This window comes from Orcinus orca, chromosome 8 (assembly GCF_937001465.1).
Source record: "Orcinus orca chromosome 8, mOrcOrc1.1, whole genome shotgun sequence".
Lineage (NCBI taxonomy): Eukaryota > Metazoa > Chordata > Mammalia > Artiodactyla > Delphinidae > Orcinus > Orcinus orca.
This window is the reverse complement of record NC_064566.1, coordinates 97,214,933-97,235,234: the sequence shown is the minus strand read 5'-3', so window position 1 is coordinate 97,235,234 and position 20,302 is coordinate 97,214,933. Positions and strand designations below refer to the sequence as shown.

The window sequence follows — 20,302 nt, the reverse complement described above, 5'->3', positions numbered from 1 at the left end:
GGATAACCTGACTCTAACTGCAAAATCCTAGCCACTCTCCCCCAGGCTCCTCTGACAGGAGATGGCTTCTTTGTGGGCTAGAATCACGTCCATCCCACCAGAGGTGGCTTGGCTGGGAGAACCCTGGGGGAACCCAGCATCAGGCCAGAAGTGTTGAGCCTGCAACTCCCTGAGGGGCCACAGTCTATGACAGCATCATCCATCTGTCTCCACTTGTGCAGAGCTTTGCAGGGACCACCTCTGAGCCAAGGGGTCGATTTCCAAGCCTGGAATCCAGAGACCCCTAACAGTCTAAGGCTCAAAGCCCATTGGCCTGTAAACAAACTTGCCATGGGTTCTCGGTGGCTTTTAGGGATTAGGGAACAACAGTGACCAATGAGCCCCTCAATGGGGTCACCACAGATGGCTGTTTTACCTGGGGCTGTGATGTACTGGGGAGGTCTGGAGGTGAGGGGCCTTGAACAGTGGTCCCTCCCACCCCCTGCAGGCTGGGCATGGCCCACAGGGCCCCCAACACCCCTCACCATGCGCAGGTAGTTCATGAGGCTGGTGCCGTGCTGCCAGATCTGGGCTGAGCCGCAGGACAGGGGCTTCACGCCGATCTCCTGGCTGCGGTTCAGCTCCTGCACCGCCATCACCACAGCGTAGACAGCGTCAAACAGCAGGGCGGAGGACAGCTGGGGGGGGCAGAGAGACCAAGTGACAGGTGTAAAGGAAGGAAAGGGAAAGGAGGAAGAAAGGAGAAGAGGAGGAAGAAAGAAAAGCAAAACAAAGAAGTAAAGGCGTGTCCCTGATGCCCTGGGCCCACCTCCTGCCTCTGGGGTCCACTTCCCCTAAGAGTCCAGTGCTGGCCCAAGGCGACAATGGTGGCCAAGGCTTCTCTGAAATTGGACCGTCAAGCCACCTCCTTGGGCCCCAAATGATTTCAAGGGTATCCTATTCTCTCTTTTCTACAGGGAAGTACCATCTTCCACTGATCTGAGAAGCCCCAAGGAAGGGGCAGGGTGCTTATCTCAGGAGGTGGAAGGAACCCTACCCTCAGATTTGCCCATTCTGCAAGGCGCAGTTGAAGGTCACTTCCTCCTGGAAGACCCCCTTGATATTGTTTCTTCCTAAATGTACCTACTATTACGGTCTACTTTGTACTATTCAATGTGATGAGCATATATGAAGCATATGGTGAGTTCAAAGCCCAGCAGTAAGCAAGACCCTATTCCTGTGATAGATTAGAGTGGAACTGGGGAGGGGAGATGGGGAGATAGGACACAAATAAAGGTAACACGAAACTGAGTGACACGGGCCAAAAGGTCTGTTGGGGGGTCCAAAGAGAAGATACCTTAACTGGTTGGGTGATCAAGAAAATGTTTCTTGGAGGATTCAGCATTGGAACTGAGCACTGAAGGATTTGGTAGGAAAGACATTGGATCTGGGGGTGGGGAGAAGCTGGGAAGAGGAGAAAGGTACTCCAGAGGGGGAACTGCGGGGCCAAAGACAAAGTGTGGGGGAGGGTGGAGCACACATGGGGGGAGGAGGGCAGAAAGCAATAAACCAGAAGTGAGGTGGGGAGAGTGCTGTGAGGGCCTTAAAGGCAGGGGAAGGGCAAGTGCAGCTGTTTGTCCATATTTTCACCTCCCTGTGAAACGGCCAGCGCTTAGGGCAGGAACACACAGGACCTCAATCTCTATCTCCTGCATCTCGTCTAGAGCCAGGACCCTGCGTACAGGAAGCCCCCAAGACGTATTTCTTGAACTGAATTAAATGTTGAGTGATATCTGCCCACAAGGCTCAGCCTGAACATACACCCGGTTAACCGGATGTTTGCAAGCTTTGGGGAGGGGAAGGTTGGGGTGTTTGGGAGGAGGTGGTAGGAGCAGAAGAACAGAAGATGCCTGTCCTTGGGGAATGTGACATCTGAGGAGGGGGCCACACTCTGCTGTGTTAATGACAAGAGAACCTACCCAGTGTGAATGACTACGGGGCCTACACTGTACGGGGCCCTGAGGGGAGGCCCAGGAAGGCATGCAGAGGCCTCCTCGTGGGAGGTGTGATGCTGGGCTCTGGAATTCAACCCTCGGTCCCAGTGCAAAGCAAATTCCTCACTGAACTCTGACATCCCACCGCGGGCAATCAGCACCGTCCCTTCAGAGCCTAACCCGTCAAGAACACCCTCTGTGTGGCATCTTACAACCTCCCTCCTAGCTGGCCGGGCCCTGGGACACCGGTCCCTCCAAGGCTGGAGGCAGAGGGACCAGCTTGTGACCTCTTGGATCTTTTTCAAGCTCTCCAGACACAGTATAAGCAGCCTGAGTCAGGGAGGTGCAGGAGAAAGGGCTCAAAACTCAGAACACCGAACCCCGAGTCTAGCTCCCAGGCCTCTCTTCCGTGCTGAGTGACGGTACCTTGGGGGCAGCAAGTTTCCTACACACAAGAGGTAGCATCCCTGCCTCACGGGTCAGTGAAAGTGCGAAAGTGCCCTCTAAACTGCCAGTCTCAGCGGTCACCATACCCGAGGGCGGGGTGATGCACCCCAGGTGCCCACGGGCATCAGCAGGGGCTCAGGAAGCCCGTCCTGGCTGAGCTAGGACCCTGGGGAGTAGCAAGAACAAGGAGCGACGGGGCAGAAAATGGACTGGGAAGAGGGATGTATTTCCCCACAGTTTTGCTCCATGTTGGGCAAAAAGGTCTGTCATGGGAACTGGGTGGGCTGACTTTGGATAAACTTTCTAGAAGGCAATTAGAGGGAAAAAGAGCAAAATAAAGTTCTCTGCCCCAGTTCCAGTTCACTTGCACGCAAAATTGCCTGGCCAGTGTGTTCTTCCTTCCTCCCTCTCACCCTCTCTCCCTCTCTTGCTCCTTCTTTCCTTCCTTCCACCCGCCTCTGTCCTTTCTTCACGCATCTATTCAGCCCCTATGATCCGGCGGGTACCGCAGACCTCAGCACCTCCTGTTCTCCGCTGAGACATCCCACCGGGCGTGAGCCATTGTGTCCCCTCTGCCTTCGCTGGGTCTTCTGCCCTCCCAGCTCTATCAATCACCCCTCCTTTCTGGCCCGGTCCTGAAGCCACCTGTGGCCACCTGTGACCTGGAGACCAAGCAGGTAAGGGCACCTAAATCGCATGATCAGGGTCAGTGGAATCCTCTGTGGTCCCGCTGAGCCGTGAAAGCCAGCCACGTTCCTCCAAGTTCATCCAGCACCTTCCGCATCCTCTTCTCCATCCCGCTGCCCTTCCCCTGGCAGCTGAGCTCCTCCTTCACTTGACTCGAGGCTCACCTGCGTGGCGCTGGATGCGTCTCAGCAAGCCTACAGCTGTCTTGTCCTTTGCGCACAATTCATTTCCCCCTGAGCACAAGTGGCTCCTTTACGAATGGACCTCTCACATTTCCTTGCCAAAGGACATATGGAAATTATGAGTGCTACAGACTCTCCCTTTCCAGCTCGGACACACATCTACCTGAGGGAGAGGTAGCTACCCCTATTGACACTGCTTCTCCATCCTTCCGTTTGGCTATTTAAATGATGCCTTAAACTAATTTCTGTCTCCCTTGCCTCCCAGTTAATCTCTCCATCCTGAGATTCTCAAAATCACTCGTGTCAGAGCTGGAAGGGATCTTAGAAATCAACTAGTCCAACCCTGTCATTTTACAAATGAAGACAGGTCTTCAGCCAGGACAGGACTAGACTGGAAGCCCAGCACCCCTTTGTCCAGGATGGTTTCCACCCCTCTCTGCAGCACTCTTTCCCCCTCCCTTCCTGGCAAGGCTCCTCTGGAGAAGCCAGGGGATGTCATTGCTCTATCAGAATTATCTGTGCCTCGCCTCCCAGGACAGCATGGGGCAATCTTCCTGGATGCAGTTACCTTCTCAACAGCAGATGCGAGCCTGAGACTCTTGGGCCAGAGCTGGGCATGGGGAAGGGTGCCAGGCAGGCTTCTCTGCTACCCTGGGTTTAGTTATCACCCAGTTTGCCTCGTGGTCTGACTGGTTATTTGTCCTCAAGTTAGCCGTTCAGTTAAGAGCCACTTGGGGCCTCTACTAGAACAGGACTATAAGGGCAGGACAGAGGGGGCAGTGGAAGGTTACCACCAGCTGCCCCCCCAGCACCCACTCTCCCCTTCCTCCTAACAGAACCCCCATTTCCTGCAGGTGTCGTCCCCTCCCCCAATCAGCCATGTGCTTCTGGGGTCCCAGCCCCAGCTCCCAGGTGAGCCTGAGCGCTCCAAGAGTCATCCCATCTCCCCTGCCAATATGGGATTCGGGACTGGGCAGGTGGTCCAGTTCTGACCGATGAAACACGAACTGAGGCCTGGAGTGCGGGGCTCCAGAGAGGGGCTTCTCAGATGAGTTTCCTGTCTCTAGGAGAGGCTGTCCTTCCTGCTCCTCTGGACATTACCGGGTCTGGACATGACACCTGGACCTGCCGCAGCCATCCTGGCTCCATCCTGAGGATGAAGTTGACACCAAGGGCGCAGAGCAGAGATGCAAGGAACCTGGGTTTCCAACGACATCGCTCCAGGATCTGCCCTACCTCTGGACCTACTGTGACACATGATAACACACTTCCTTTTTGGTAAGAGACCGTTTCATTCCGGATTTCTGTTACTTGAATCTCAGAGCATCCTAACTGGTACCGAGGCCTTGGGGACCCCCTTTGTCTCCGGGCAGGCCCCCAGGAAGGCCTGGCCTTATCCCCTCTCTAACCCCCTTCTTCTTCTCTCGAGGCTGCGTGCTGGTCCCCGGAGACTTGCAGACACAGCTCACCGTGCCATTCCTCACATCCTCCCACCAGGCCCCAAGCTCCTCCTGCCACACGGCTGCCGCTATGCCCACTCCGTCTGGGACGTGGTTTTCTTCGCTGATGCTCCCTTATTAGCAAATGATCCAGATGCTGGGAGATCGGCGTGTGTCCGTTTGCAGTGTTCTTTGGCATCTTGAACTCTGGGGCCTTCAAGATTCTTCGAGTGCTTCTAGTAATTACAGCTCCAGCAAAGGATACTGGGGGTGGGAAGGAGGAAGCGGATGGAAGGAACATCATCAAGGTCCCTGTCTCCCCTCCAACTGTATCCTGCCTTCAGAGAGGTGACACAGCTGACGTGTCCCCAGTGTGCTCTGGGCTTCATGGGTCCTTTCTGCAGTTCAACTTGGGCTGCTTTGAGCTCCTGAAACCTCCTAAGTCCCGAACATCTTCTTTTTTTCTCAGCTCAGCCTCCTAAGGGTCCTCCGTAGATCACCAGCCGGCTCCTGGCAATCAGCCCGGGTCTCTCACTGGGATCCTCCAGCTGCTTCTCTGAAACCTTGTCTCCCATCCACACTCCTCCAGCTTATTCCCCCCACCCCGTCCACCGTTGCCAATGTCACCTCTGATGGTGTGAGAGCCTGTAATCTAATCTCTGCCTCATCAACTTTTCCATCTCACTGAGGGTCTCCATGCCAAAGCACGTTTTTGCTCTCCGAATTGCTTTCTTCCTCTACTATTATTTACTAATTTAGCTCTGGAAAGCATTTGGGGAAGAGTTCTGGTACCCAAATGGCGCTGAATCCATGTCTCCAGGGCTGGGCCTGTAGTGCCCACCATCCCTGCCCCTTCCCGTCGTCCATCCGCTTCCCTTTCACGAGCCCTCACTGTCTTTCTGTGGTTTCTGTTTCCCATCCGCATGTGTGTGCCTCTGGGTCTTGTCTCTGCTTCTCCTGTCCTGTCTCTTCTGAATATTAAATCCCCCAAATGACTCAACCCTCATTTAAAATCCTCTCCTTTCTTGGCTCCAAAATGTTGCTTGGCAAACACCCTCAATTCTCTTGTTTTTATATTTTCATTTGTTTCCTCATTGTTATCTTCTTTTGAGCTGTTTGTAAATTGTTCAGGGGAATGAAAGACTCTGTATAAATTAAGATGAATCAACCTGACTCAGGGAATAGCGGCTGAGTTTCTCCCCCACCCATCCAAGTAAAAATAAGAATGTCTTCTAAACTCACACCTGTAACCCTCATCTTCCCCGATACCCCCCAGATCACTGGATTCCCAGAGTCCTCTTGGATGTCCGTGTGTCTCAGAACTTCTGTCGCTTAAACTCTGACCCCCAACATAATACCAGGACAGGAACCGTTAAAATCTCATGGAGTAGTTCTTACACTCTGGGTTTTATTCAATGAAATAAACACTTAATTACAAACAGCTGTTTTAGCCTAAATTCTAATTACTTAATCTAGCCATCTGTAATTTTAATGATTTTCCACGATTTCTGTTCTTTGCCGCGTGATGAATGGGATTGGCACGTGAAATTAGAGGGGATGTGTCTCCCTTCACGACGCTGTCTTCTGTCATTGTCATCACCTCTGGCAAGAAGCATGTCTGTGGCTCGCTGGCAGCCACCTGGCGGACACAGCCTCGTGGGCGCAGCGCTGAGCTTTTCCCTTTGGTGGTCACCCTTCGGTTCAGCCACTCCCCCTCTGTGCCCTTGGAAGTGGGCCCCCGTTCCAGCGAGCTGCAACTGGAATATCATGGGCCGACTGGGAAGATGAGGAAGACAGGGAGACACACTCCAGTTGGGAGGAAAAGAAATGAGACAGAAGAAAATGCAAAGGAAACGTGGCATGTGGGAGAGAAAGAGGAACAGAAAGAGAAAGGAAGGAAGGAGGTTATGGTGACAGAGGAAAGTGGAAAGGGAAGAGTGAGGGGAGGAGATGAGAAGGAAAAGAGAATGGAACCGATGGAGCGAGGAGGGGAGAGGGGAGAGGACCTTGGAGGAAAGGGAGGGGGAGGAGAGCAGTCCCTCCGAGACAGGAGCGGTTGCAGCCTCTTTAGAAAGCTGGATGGGGCGACAAACCGGGCTGCGCTTTCCTGGAACTGATTCTTTCTCACCTGCCAGCTCCCCAGCAGATGAAAGAGCTGGGCTGTTTGTGCTGGGAATTTACGGGAAGAGGCACCGCTTTGCCAAAGGTAGATGCTGAAGCGAGAAGCCTCGAGGAAGATTCGTTGCTTCCAGGTGAGGAGTCGCTGTATCACCTTCCCTTCAGAGACCACAGAGACCATGGCTGGAAGGCTCTGTAAGCTCTAGTCCAGGCTTCCCTGTAGCACCGTCCTCTGGAGGCCCTCGGCAGGCCCCGGCTCTCCTCATTTCTCCTCAGTTTCTTCATTTGTCAAAAAGGGATGCACAACCGCTCTTGTCTGTTACTAGGGTGCCATGAGGAGGAAGACGTCAGGGTGCGATAATTTCAAGCATCAGTGGTTCAGCATTCTGTCCGTTTCTTCACTCCCTGACTCTGAGTTTGTGAACGTGGCATTCTTTGGCCAACGAAATGAGGTGGAAGTCACAGTGTGCCTGTCCTGGGAGCCTAGGACTACGAGGTCTTGTGCATTTCCACTTGCTTTGCTGCTCTCCTGCCACCCCCGTGAGCACATACCAGGCTGGCCTGCTGGGTCGGGAGAAGGAGAGGCACGTGGGGCAGAGCCATCCCAGCCTAGATCAGCCGACCCCCAGGCATTGAGTGAGCTCAGCCGGATCAGCAGAGCTGCCTGCTGAGCCAGCGTAGACTAGCTGATCGCTAGCTGACCCTCAGATGCACGAGCTGCATAAACGTTCATCGCTGTAAGCTGGTGAGATTTGAGGGTAGGTTGTTACACAGCATTTCTGTTGCAAAAGCTACCTGATGTATTTACTCATGCTTCTCCCAGTGTCTGGCAGATGGGATGTTAAATAAACTCATTCAATGAATAACTGTGAATTGAGGATGGAAGCATATCCCATTTTACCTTCACAACAGTCCTCTAACATGGTCAAGCATAATTGCCCACAATTAGAGAAAAAAGAATCTGAGGCCCAGAAGGGTTACATAGCTACCTAAGATCACACAGCAAGAAAATAGCAAAGCCAGTGTTTGAATCCAGGTCCTGTGCCTCGAAGGCTAGTGCTCTTTTCAGCACATGTGAGCACAGCCAGAGCTGGCCCTACAGCCCTGTGAGTGGCACTGCCTGGCCTTGGTGTTGGGTCCTTATGAGGCAGGTACCAAGGGCTTCCCATCTGCCTGTTCGTGGTCAATGTGAGCACGAATGGAAGGGCTGAAACCCTCAGAGGGACATCAGCAGTGTGGCACTGGGACCCTTAATTTCACTTGGCCAAAGTCAAACGTGGAACGGTTCGGGTTGGAGAGGAGGTGGCAGGTTTTGTTTTCTCTCCTGATACTGTGCTGTGAGCCTTTGAAGTGTGTCAGCACCTCATTACAATACCGGAGTCATGACTGCAAGACCCATGGACGGACGAGACCAGGAGCACAGGGCTGCACTCCTGCCAGGAGGGGTGAGCCTGGTCCTACCCCTACCCTGTGCTTGAGGAAATACTCACTGTCCCTTAAGCCCCTGGGGGTGAGGACTCCCCTCCTTCAGATGTTTCGCCCCTGCCAAATCCTTCCTATGGAATCTTCCCTCTTTCAGCTCTAAAACACCCTGTTGGGATGTGCTCTGGAAGCTTAAGATCCTTGCGACTCAAGTTCTCACGCCTCCTTCTCCCATGCGCTTCCCTGATGAAAGCTCCCCGAGCTTTGCCTGAGCTCTGACCCACTGGAAAGTTATGTGAGTATCACATGAGCTGCCTTATGGGGCTTTGGGAGGCTTCAATGTAACCTGGCTAGGACAGATCTAGAAAGCCACGCCCTCTCATCTCCTGAGAACCTGTCATTTAGCAAATGGACACGAGCAGACCTTCCTGAGCTGCCCCACAGAGTAAGGACATCAGACCCAGTGGAGAACAGCCACTGTCTCTATCACAAATGGAGGGGAAGGAAGCGCAGGGGGGAAACACACGGGTGAAGGCACAAAGGAAGTCTCTCTGGACAAGCTCTACCGGGGGCAGTGGTCCAGGGAGATGAAAGGCATTGGACCAGGAGTATCAGAATCTAGTTTCACCTGCAAGAGGCTTGGTGTTTGCCCTTGAACAAGAGCCCCGCATCCTCGTCCCTCACCCCCATTCCCAGCCTGGGCTTCAGTCTGTCTGAGAAATGAGGGAACAGATCAGCTAAAGCCCTTTCCAACGGTAAGAGTCTTGGACCCTGAACTCAGGCGGGTCTTAGCAACAGCATCATCAGGAGTCTGGCCACAGACATCACTAAGTGACCAGTCGGGGCCTCTCTCCCTGCTGACTCCTCTACACTTGCTGCTCACGGCTCCCCACCTCCCCAAACGTGTCCCTTGTGACCACTTCTCAGCATTTCTACAGCCTCTTTTTGAGCTGGGCCTGGAGAAGGCTGGAGTCCAGGGGGGTCTGGCGCACAGAGGGGGCGTGCGTGGCGGCAAAGGGGCACCAGGGAGGGGCTTGGTGGGCACTTACTGCGGGCCCCGTGAAGGGCACATGGTCACAGTTCTCTTGCCAGGACTGGTTGAGGCTCTGGGCAAACTCTTGGAAGAAAGCATGGGACTGGTTGAAAATGGAAAATCCCAGGATGTTGACGCGATCATCCACGAGGCTGTCCATCCTCTGGAGCGAAAACTCCTGAAAGATGCAGCAGTCAGAGCAGAGCAGGGTTAGGAAGGGAAGAGTGGGGTGGGCTCTGCAGGAGCACAGCTGGGCAGTGCGTTCTAGCCACATGGACACCATTGCCAGGCGCTCTGCTAGGTGTCAGAGTCCAGAGATAACGGAGAGTTCTTCTTCATGTAGCTCACAGTGTTGAGGTGCCAGGAGGGAGAAGAGAGAAATAAACAGAAAGATGTCTAAGAGAGGCATGTGTACGATGCTCTGGGTGGAGAGAGAAAGAAAAACACAAATGAGATTGTGGAGGCAGGACTGGGTCTGCAGAAGGTGTGACCCATGAGCTGAGTCTTGAAGGATGCTTAGGCGTTTTCTGGGTAAAAAATGTGGATGGACAAAGGCTATTCCAGACAGAAGTCACCATGGATACAAAGGCATGGAGGTGAGACAGTGCGTGGGCGCCTGCAGTGTACTTTGACGGAAGCATCGCTCCTCAAAGTGTGTCCGCAGAACACCTGCCATCAGACTCCCCCAGGTATCTGTAAAAAAAGTGATGATCCCTGCACCCCACCGAACACCAGCTGAATCTGCATCTCGGGAGCCGAGGCCCAGGAGTCTGCATTTACAGCAGGGCCCAAGGTTATACACACACCAATGTCTGGGAGTCACTGGGTCAGCACCAGGAAGCATGTGGGTGGGGAGACAGTGAGAGATGAGGCTGGAGACGTCAGCAGGGGCCGGAGGACAGCGGCCCCGCTGCCAGGCTGGGGAGCTCGCACTTCATCCTGTAGTGATGGGACCTGAGGGCACTGTCAGCAGAGGAGTGACAAGGTCAAGTTTGCTAAGAAGGTCTGCAGGTAGGGCTGCGCCTTCATTTGTTACTACTATTGTTTACTCATTTAACACACATTTAAGTGCTTATTATGTGCCAGACACGGGCACAGAGGATGTTCTAGACACAGAAGTTGTGAACAAGAAACACATTTCCTGATGTCCAGGAACTTGCAGCTTCGGGGAAAAGACAGATTGTCAATAGACAAATAAATACATATACTGTCAGATATCTATGGGGGGTGAGGGTGGGGCTGCTACTTGAGATGAGGCAGTCAGAGAAACCCCATGTGGGGCAGTGACATTTAGAAGCTCAAAGGAATTCTCCCAGGAGGCGTGGCCCTCACCTGATCACCTGGCTGGGGCCACGTGCTCACTCAGCTAAAACCTGCAGGCGTGAGTCTCACTGAGGCCAGATAGTGTCACAGGGAGAAGAATCCCCCTCCTCAGGCAGGGCTGAGCTCAGAGCCCTGGACTCCCGAGACCCACCTGGGCCCTATACAGGGAAATCAGGCAATTCCGCTCGCCAATTCCTGCTCCCGGAATAATGCCTTCAAATGCGGGTCAGGCCATCCCTGTGCGTTGAATTCACATTCATCACACGTTCATTCCACGTGCCTTGCACACAGCTCTGCGCCCGGTGGGTGCGTGGTCGTTAGACCCCAGGACTAAGCCATCAGCCACTAGCCTGACAGGACCGATGGCAGGGGCCTTGGGCTTACTTTGTGGCTGAACAGAAACATGACTTTCCTTCAGGAGGCCTCCTTGTCTTAAGACTCAGCTGCTCTAGGCGTCTGGCACGTCCCCGGCATCCTCCCTCACGTCCACAGCCACAGCCAAGCCCTTGGGCCGCAGGCCTGAGCTCTGCCCAGAATCCATCCTTATTAGCTGCAGCTTGCAGACTGAAGTTACAAAGATTCCTTTGGAGCCACCAACCCCTGACAGCATAGAGTGGGATGAGGATTAAGTGTATTTTGGATCCTGCCACACTCCCGCCAGGGGAACGCGGACGTGCCAGAGAACGTATTGATTTATAAGCTGATATTATCTCCTGTCTCCCTAATAGGGCAGCTACCCATGCGCCACGGGCTATCAGCAGACACGAGGGGACAGATGGCTAATGAGAAGAGATGCACCTGGCAAGGGGGAGGTGGCAGGGTGCAGAGCCAGGCTGCTGTCAGGCAACCGAGGGGCCTCCCCAGCTGTGGTTGATGTGGAGGGAGACGTCCCCTCTCCCTCGGCTTCCTTGTCAATGTGGGCAGCTCATCACGCCCCGCCCTATCCTCACACGCACAGCCTGGTGGAAGGAGGCCCATTTCAAGAATCCCCGACACTGTGATGTCTACAGACGCACAGTGGCAGTAGAGGGGATACGCGGTAAGGGCTTTGGTGTTCCAATCCAGGTCCCACACTATACTGAAATGTATGAACTTCAGGAAGTATGGCCTTCAGGATCTGGGCTTCAGATCCTCATTTAGTAAAGTGGGCGCAATGACAGCAACCTCAGAGATTGTTCAAGGATCAAGTAAGATGCACGCACAAGGCGTATCACATCTGGCCCAAAAGAAGTGTTCAACACACGACAGTTACCGAAAGGCTACTGTGAGATCGCGGGCAGCTTCTGGCTCCCTGCTTCTTTAGTTCCACTTGTCTTGGAAACCTGAGTTCGGAAGGTGTTTCCTTGAAATGCACGTCACCGGCAGAGTAAGAATGAATGAATGAATTACAGACACTTAGCGACAGCCCCTCCAGAAGTCAGCCAGCCTGTCTTCCTGCCTTTTAATTCCTACCTTCTCATCCCCCAATTATATCCTATTTTCAAAGGCCCCCTTAAGATAAAAAGATCCAGGAGCTTCCTTGATAATCCATTGCATTTATAATGACCCATGGGAGAGCTTGTAAAAGAACAAGAAAGGGGTGGCGTGTTCTCTTACTGTAATTTCCCAGGACACTCCAGGCTCTATTCTTTAAGCATCCCCACAGTTAGGAAATGCTTCCTTATGTCTAAACTTACACTCTCCTGCTGCTGTTGAAGACTGGTGTCTAAGCAAATATGGGAAACAGCTGACCACCGCCAGTCTGTACGCAAAGAAAATCTTCTAAGCTCTAGTATTTCTCAGAGTGTGTTCTTCAGGACACTAGCTTTTCCAGGAGGCGTTAACAGGCGTTTCGTGAAAACGAGGTCCCATGTTCAAATGAGGTGAGCAAACACTGCGTGTTCTAGACACCTTTTCAAGATTCACAATGCACACTAGCACATTAAAGGGTTAAAGAAGTCCTACAGTAAAGCAGCTTAATTTTGCTTAACTCAGAACTTTCCAAACATATTGACCATGGAACACTTTTCCGCCCCAAATCCATGAATGTCTCGCAGGAGCCTTCTACAGAATGTCCGGTGGGAAATGTTACTCTAAGTATATCCAGGGAAACATGTATCATGACTCCCAAACTAAGTGGTGGAGGCACTAAGCTGAGAGGGATATTACATAAAATTAACCAGTTTCAGGATGGGAGGGGAGTAAAGGCCCTCTGGCTCCTGTCGTCCACCATGAGCTCTGGCCAAGCCTCACTCAGGTGCCCTGTGCTCCCCCAGCCACGCTGCCCGGCTGGCTGTGACCTTAACCGAAACGACAAAGTGTTAGGAGCCCTGGGGTGGATCAGGTTCTCATGGGGACCTTGATTCTCTTCTTATAAATGTCCCGGGAAGGAAAATCTCAAGGTCCCCACTCCCAATGGCAGTGGATTCCATCATCACCGAGAGACCAGGGGAACCAGGGTGAAGAACAGAGCCAATGGCCGCCTGGTAAGGCCGAGTGGTGGCACAGAGACCAAAATCGAGTCTTCAATTACCCCAAGGGCGCTTGCCTTTGTGACGGTGCTTGTGGCACCAACACATTTCATGCCCGTGTCCTCTTGTGCCCAAGGCCTGTGTTTTCCTGAGAGCAGGGATGCGTCTGCCCCATTTTCGAACCCCACACTGCACCCAGCATAGTGCCCGATGCCTAGAAGTTGTTTGGTAAATATTGGTCAAGGCTGTTGATGGAAGACGTTTCAATGCCCTGGGGTCCTCCCTATGCCTGACTCTGCTCATGATCTTACCCCTATAGAAGGTATAAGAACATGCGCGGAACTGGTACCACCCCTTGACTGCCTTCCGGAAGTTACATTATTATGTTTTGAAAAGCAAATCCCTGACAGCTTGTTTTCTTGTCACTGGGCTTCCTCATTTAAAAAGTTTTAAATGTGCACACATTTGTGTATGTGTGAGCATACGTGAGCATGTTTGTGTGTGTGTGTGTCCTTCTGTATACAGTGATCTTCAAGGGACTGAGTAACTGCAATTAAAGGTCATGTCGTGGCCACAAGTGAACACAGGGGAGTGTTATCTGGAATGAAGGGTGTTCAGAACAGGCCTGGAAGGAAGGCGGCACGCATAAAGGCTTGAGAGCCACGTGGGTGCTGCGTCTCAGCTGAGTGACCCTCACTTTCTCCAGCAGCTGTGACATTTCCAATGTCCTGGTTTGCCCACCGGCGTCCACTCACCGGTCCATTGCAGGGACCACTCCACGGCCCTACAGCCTGCTCATCCACCAGGCCAGGAGCAAGGGCAGGCTGTGAGGGGGGAGGGGAGGGGGGAGGGTGCAAGGTCAGGCGACTTTGATCCAGACTCGGCTCCCGTGCTTGACTTTAAGGAGAAAAGCAGGAAACCAAAGCACAGGTCCAGACCATGTCTTGGGGTCAAGTCCATCTCCTAACCCTTTGCTGCCTAGGCCTGGGTCCAGGTGAAATGGGGAAGTGGGGGAAAGGCATTGTATTCTCTCCGCCCAGCAGCCCCTTCTCCCTTATTTCTTTTCCCTATTTCTAACCCACCTAGGGCATGACTATCGCCTGGGCCACTTAAGCTAGACACTTCAAAGGCAGCCTCAACCCCTGCTTCCTTTAACTGGTCAATCCTTTCCAGTCTGTCTCCTAAATGTCTCCTGAATCTGTCCCTTCCTTTCCAATCCCACCAGGTCAGGCCTGCATCATTTCTCCCTTGCAGTCGCCCATTAAGCGAACCGCCCCTCTGATCTCGGGAGACGTGGCCACTACATGGCACAACTCCCAGCTGCCATTCACATCGATGGTAATGTGAATGGTGCCCCCTGGAGTTGTGCCAGGTGGCGATCTCATCAGGAGACAGCAGGATATGGTAGCAAGAGATTTCGAAATAAGACAGTCCTGGGTTCAAATCCTGTCTCGTCACGTATTTGTTGGGTGATCTTGGGCAGGCCGGTAACCTCTGAATTTCGATCTGCTCACCTGCAAAATGCAGATAAGAACATCCGCCTTGCAGGGCTAATTCACACATAGTGCAGTCCATCCTCCATGCTGCCTCTTCTCCTTCCTTCTCCTGGTCTCCACACTCTAGCTGGGTCCTGACAAAGGGAACTATCTGGCCTGGGGGCTTCTCTTGCTTCTTCTCTCCCCCCTCGCTCTGCAAGAAGCTATCCTTAGCTGCTTGTCAAGTGAGAGAAGTTTTGCTAAGCAAGTCACCATAAGGTGCTAAATTGCTTGGTGTGGCTATTCGTGTCGAGACAGAAGCCTTGAGTTCAAGCTCCCGATCTTCCAACTATACATAACTCTAACAAAGCAATAATTATAATAATAATAACTGAGACCATTTATTGACCACCAACTGTGCGCCTGGCAGAACTAAGCACTTCACATGCATGATGTCAAGCCATCCTTACAGCAGCCCTGTGGCATGGGAGCTATTAGCGCCAATTTATAGCTGAAGGAGCAGAGACCCGGAGGAGTGAAGTGGCTTTCTCATGGCCACACAGCTGTAAACAGACCCAGACCCAGTGCTCTATGTGCTTGGATCACTTACTCACCACCGTGAGTGGGGCACCAAGGGGCAGAGGACACTGTGAGTTCGTGCTGATTGTGCAGTAAAAGAGCTGGAAAATAGAGTTAAATTCATTTCAGAATACACACAGCTCGGCCTTAAGAGCAGTGACTTCTTTTTTTTTTTTTTGTGCCGTACACGGGCCTCTCACTGTTGTGGCCTCTCCCGTTGCGGAGCACAGGCTCCGGACGCGCAGGCTCAGTGGCCATGGCTCACGGGCACAGCCGCTCCGTGGCACGTGGGATCTTCCCGGACCGGGGCACGAACCCGTGTCCCCTGCATGGGCAGGCGGACTCTCAACCGCTGCACCACCAGGGAAGCCCATGATTGATAACTTTTAACTTTCTCACCCCGGGAGCACTGAGAACACCAAAAGATTCCAATTTCTTAAGCCATTATTAAGAAGCTGGAATGATGGAAGACATCCTCAAGACTACATCACTCCTAAACTTGAACTTCTTACTGTTCCACCCCAATCTGATCCCCTCCCTACCTGTGAATGTGACCACTATTCACCCATCATTCAGGCTAGGATCTGGAATTCACCCTCCACTTCTCCCATTCTCACACACCTCACCTCATCCATGTATGAACGCATGCAGTCAGTCATTGTCACTGGAAACATTTCACCTCCTTAACATCTCTTGAATTTGTCCCCTGCTCTCCATCCCTGTCGCCTCTACCTCAATTCATATCTTCACCAGTTTATTCTTGGACTACAAACGAATTTTGGTTTCCCCTCCTCCAGTCTTGCCTTTCTCCAGGTTCCTCCTTCATGCTATAGCTGGAGAGCTCTTTCTCAACTATCCATTTGATCACCTCCACCTCCCAGTGCTGCTGACTGCACGCAGGACAAAACCAAACTCCTGGACATAGCTGTCTTTTCACGCTATGATTCCTGTCTACCCCTCTGCTCCTTCTTCACCTTGACCTCCTCCATCATCCAAGAACTGGCCGCTGTCCTCACAGGTATACCTATCATCACTTAAAGATTTTTATCACATGAGTTTGTTCGAAGCAACTTCCCAAGGACTGGGTGCTATTGAAGGCAACTGTACTTACATTACCAGCAGCTACCCTGGTGCAGAGCTTATGGAAAGAAGTCAGGGCTGGTGACTGAATGAATTGAGGAAGGGAACACCTGTCAGGCTCTTCCTCATCTTACCGCATGGGCAGCCTGGTCCTCTCTACTTTCAAGGCTCTTTCGTATTCATTTTCCCTTGGTACCCAAGGTATGGTGGAGGCCAGGACCCAGACCCTTGTCTTATAAGTGGCCTCGTAGCCTTTCTCAGGAAAGCCCCAAAGCCACCAGGAGTCCAGAGTCTCCTGGGTACGCTCACATCCTCTCCCTCCCTCCAGGGACCTGTCTATTTATCTGCATCAAAGCCTGTGCTCTCAGCAGACTAGGTGATTGCTTTTTGTGTAATAGGTCTTTGCAGAAAGGAGCAGCTGGGATGCTAATTCTTACCTGTCATTGAATTTCAATTAATGGGAGATCTGGCCCTAGAACTTCCGGCTCCCAGCTTTCCTGGCTTCTTCTCCCTGCGTGTCTCCTATTCATTTATCTCCATGATCTGAGCATGTACAGCCCTCCCTCCCAGGAACCCTGTCCCTCCTCTGCTTTTCTTTCCCAACATGAGTCCACAAACAGGACTTCAAAAGCAGACCGTATTCTCTTGTTCAACACTCTGTTGCCTGTACCTTACTCTGCATCTGTGCTTAGCAAGTGCTCATACATTCATTGAATGAATTCATGTTCACCAGCAAACGCCCATCAGGGTGGGACCACCTTTACCAAGGCTTCTGTCATTTGCTCCCAGGACGAAGGAAGACAGAGGCCAGGGGGGAGAACCCTCCCACCTCTCCCCCAGCAGCTCTGACTTCATTTTGTCTTTAGAAGACTTTTGCGCCGCTGGGACTAAATAAGTGGTTACTAACTATAAAGCCGAAACCTCAGTCGATCAAACTGACATGAGCAACGGTGGAGGCTTTGTGCTCTCCCTTTGGGCTGGGGGCGTCACTGCTTTTCCGAAGGCCTGCTTCCTCTGTCAGGCATTGATTCCTCACCTCTGAGGCCCCCCGCACTCAGGATCCACTGATCAGGCCTTCTGTCTACACGTCAGGTACTAAACCTCTCTCTTTCCAGGTCCCAACTCATTAGCCTCAGCAGGGGTGCTAGGAGTTACCACTCCCCGTCTCAGCAGGGGTGCTAGGAGTTGTAGAGGAAGATGAGTGACACTGTCAGTCAGCAGCCTCGGCCTCCTCCCCATTCTGCAGCAGGACCAGTGAGGGGCTCCTACAGGGGCTGGGCGTCTCGCTGCCTACGACACGCTTGAGATCACTCAGGAAGTATGTGACTAAGGCAGGACCGGGACCTGAGCCACCGGGCACTCAGACGGGTTCCCACAGCGGGAGGGAAATGTACGTAACAGGAGATTTTTCAGATCTTGGCCATTTTTGCCTCATTCTACAAAAAAACAAAAACAAACCAAAAAACCCTATCTCTGTCAAGGTACATCTCCTTAGTGGCAAGGGGAGGCAAGTCCCAAACAGTGGTGAGCACAAGTGCCAGGGGAACAGAGAGGGGTGGCCCTTCTCTCAGAATGCCTGTCTATTTCCCAAGCTGCGAGCTCACTGCAAGCTGAGGCCTGAAAGGTGAGCGGGAGTCAGCAGGTTAGGAGGTGGAGCAGCTTCTAAGACAGAGAAAGGCCAGGATGCACGGAGCCCCGAGGAGTGACCGAGGCAGTGGCTCCGCGCGGGGCCCTGCAAGCCACCCGGTCTGGCTGGAGTGCTGGGCTACGGGGAAGGGTGCAGGTAGAGCCCAGAGGTCTGTTCAAAAGGCGCTGCTTTGGACTTTATCCTGGGGGTGATGGGGAGCTATTGCAGGGTTTTAAGCAAAAGAGAGGTATCATTAAAAGTAGTTTTAGGGTTTCCCTGGTGGCGCAGTGGTTGAGAGTCCGCCTGCTGATGCAGGGGACACGGGTTCGTGCCCCGGTCCGGGAAGATCCCACATGCCGCGGAGCGGCTGGGCCTGTGAGCCATGGCCGCTGAGCCTGCGCGTCCGGAGCCTGTGCTCTGCAGCGGGAGAGGCCACAACAGTGAGAGGCCCGCGTACCGCAAAAAAAAAAAAAAAAAAGTGGTTTCAGAAAGATCTTAACTCTGGGCCAAGATAAAAATCCAGCTTTGAAACTCACAGGAGAGGCGTCCACCATGTGGGTGATGGCTGGAGGCTTCAGCTGGATGGGCAGGTGTCATGCTTCCCACTGGGCTACGAACGGGAGCTGTCAGCACCACAAACACAGGGCTGGGGGAGCCTCAGATGGTGATTAATTGAGAGGTTGGTGCCTTTGACTCTGAGGGAAGCCTGATGCTGGGGAGAGAGGAGCTGGATTGCTTAATAATAACAAGAGCATTTGCTATTCCTAATGGTGCTTGTAATACAATCAACACTTATAATGTAATAATAATAATACAATTTGCCATAATGTCTTTTCTGCTCAGTTTCTTTATGCTTTCCAAACATTCACTACATCCCAAACACTCTTCTCAGCAGGGCCCAAATTCCTCAGTGTCAGGATCCCCTGAGGTAGCCGCAGCATCCCAAGGGGGCTCAGTTTCCCCTTTGCAGAGCACCAAAGGCGTCGAGGGGCATGCCCCGCCAGAGCCCCGCAGTGGGCCAGCAGAGGGAACCTGGGTCTACCATCTATACTGTCAGGGGATGTACCATTTCCTGCCCTAAGAGACTCCAGGGCCTTCCTCCTGCTTCCCTGGCTACATCTCTCCTTGTCTCTCCGTTCACCAGGTGACTGGGGGCAGGGGGAGGGGGAAAATGAAATAAACTAATTCACATGATTAGTGCATGGAGTAGGCAGGATTCTAAGATGACTCCTGCCAGGATTCCATGCCCCCCACCCCCCCCACACAATCCCTAGGAATGTGACTGTGATGAATTTGACTTCTGTGATTAGGTTATGCTGTATAGCACAGCTGACTTTAAAAGAGGGAGATTATCCAGGCACACTAGCCCTTTAAAAACAGTTTTCTCTGGCTGCTTGCAGAAGAAGAAGTCAAAGAGATTCAAAGTATGAGAAGGTCTGGACTAGAGGGAGATTCTCTGTTGATGAAATGGAGACATCACAGAGGGCGTCATGGCCAAGAAAGGGATGAGATGGAGGGGATGGAGGGGTCATGGGCAAGGACCGGAGAGTGACCTCTGGACGCTGAGAGTGGTCCCTAGGCAAGAGCTCGGAAGAAAACAGAGATTCCAGTCCCGCAACCAACCACAAGGATATGAATTCTGCCAACAACAGGAATGAGCCCGGATGAGGTCCCTGAGCTCCTGATGAGAACGTGGCCGGCTGACACCTACATTTCAGCCTGAGCAGAGAGCCCAGCCGTACGGTGCAGACATCTGACCTACAGAGCTGTGAGCCAGTCGCTGGTGAGGTTTAAGCTGCTAGCTTTGTAGTAGTCAGTTTCACAGTAATAGATAACTCAAACAGCACAGGAAAGCAATAAAGATCAGTTTGTTAAGGACAAGATGTGGGTAGGGAGGTGAAGGGCAAATTCTCCGCTGGACCACTTGTTGATTGAATGACCTCGGATGAAGCTTTCCGATTTCTCTGGGCCTTAGTTCCCTGCTCGGTGGATATTTTGAGGATTTAATATCTTGAACATAAATTTCCTGGTATGGTGTGTGGCACATCGCTGGAACTCGGGGGGGGGGGTGATGATTACGGTACCAGGTTGTGGAAATGGGTAGATTTTTATGATCAGACTCTTGATTGTGGATTATTGGGAATTACTGGATCACTGGACAGAGGCAAGGCTGGGGCATCTCTCACTGAATTAATGGGACTATCCACGACAGAGATCAAGGCAGGTCTCCCCTCTCCCAAAGCTCTATTAGAAGAAGAAGGCGCGAAGAAGGCGCGAGCAGTCAGAGGGGGACGTTTCCATCATGTTTCTAGAAATACTGAGTCAGCGTAGTCCCCAGAGTCTAGTTCTTATTTCAATTTGATTTATCTCACAGGTGCAGTCTGGTGCAGCCCGTCAGCAACACACACACAGGCATGGATGTGGGAGAGCGAGGGGAGAGAGAGAAAGAGAGAGAGAGAGAGTCGGG

The 20,302-nt window shown here is 52.5% G+C and overlaps 1 protein-coding gene across 15 annotated transcripts in view; it reads right to left on the bottom strand.

Annotated features, from left to right (window-relative positions):
• Positions 1-20,302, bottom strand: part of GRIK4 (glutamate ionotropic receptor kainate type subunit 4) — a 448,598-nt gene that overhangs the window by 105,728 nt on the left and 322,568 nt on the right. For 14 of the 15 annotated variants that reach the window (XR_007478718.1, XR_004477391.2, XR_004477392.2 and 11 more), the window contains 2 exons: positions 9,318-9,479; positions 525-677 (listed from right to left, as the gene is read on the bottom strand). Coding sequence is in view for 11 of the 15 variants with exons in the window: in XM_033407330.2 (XP_033263221.1) it covers positions 525-677; positions 9,318-9,479 (315 nt within the window). In the remaining 4 variants the exon portion in view is untranslated. The remainder of the gene's footprint in view (positions 1-524; positions 678-9,317; positions 9,480-20,302) is intronic. The other variant, XM_049713281.1, reaches the window with a different exon arrangement.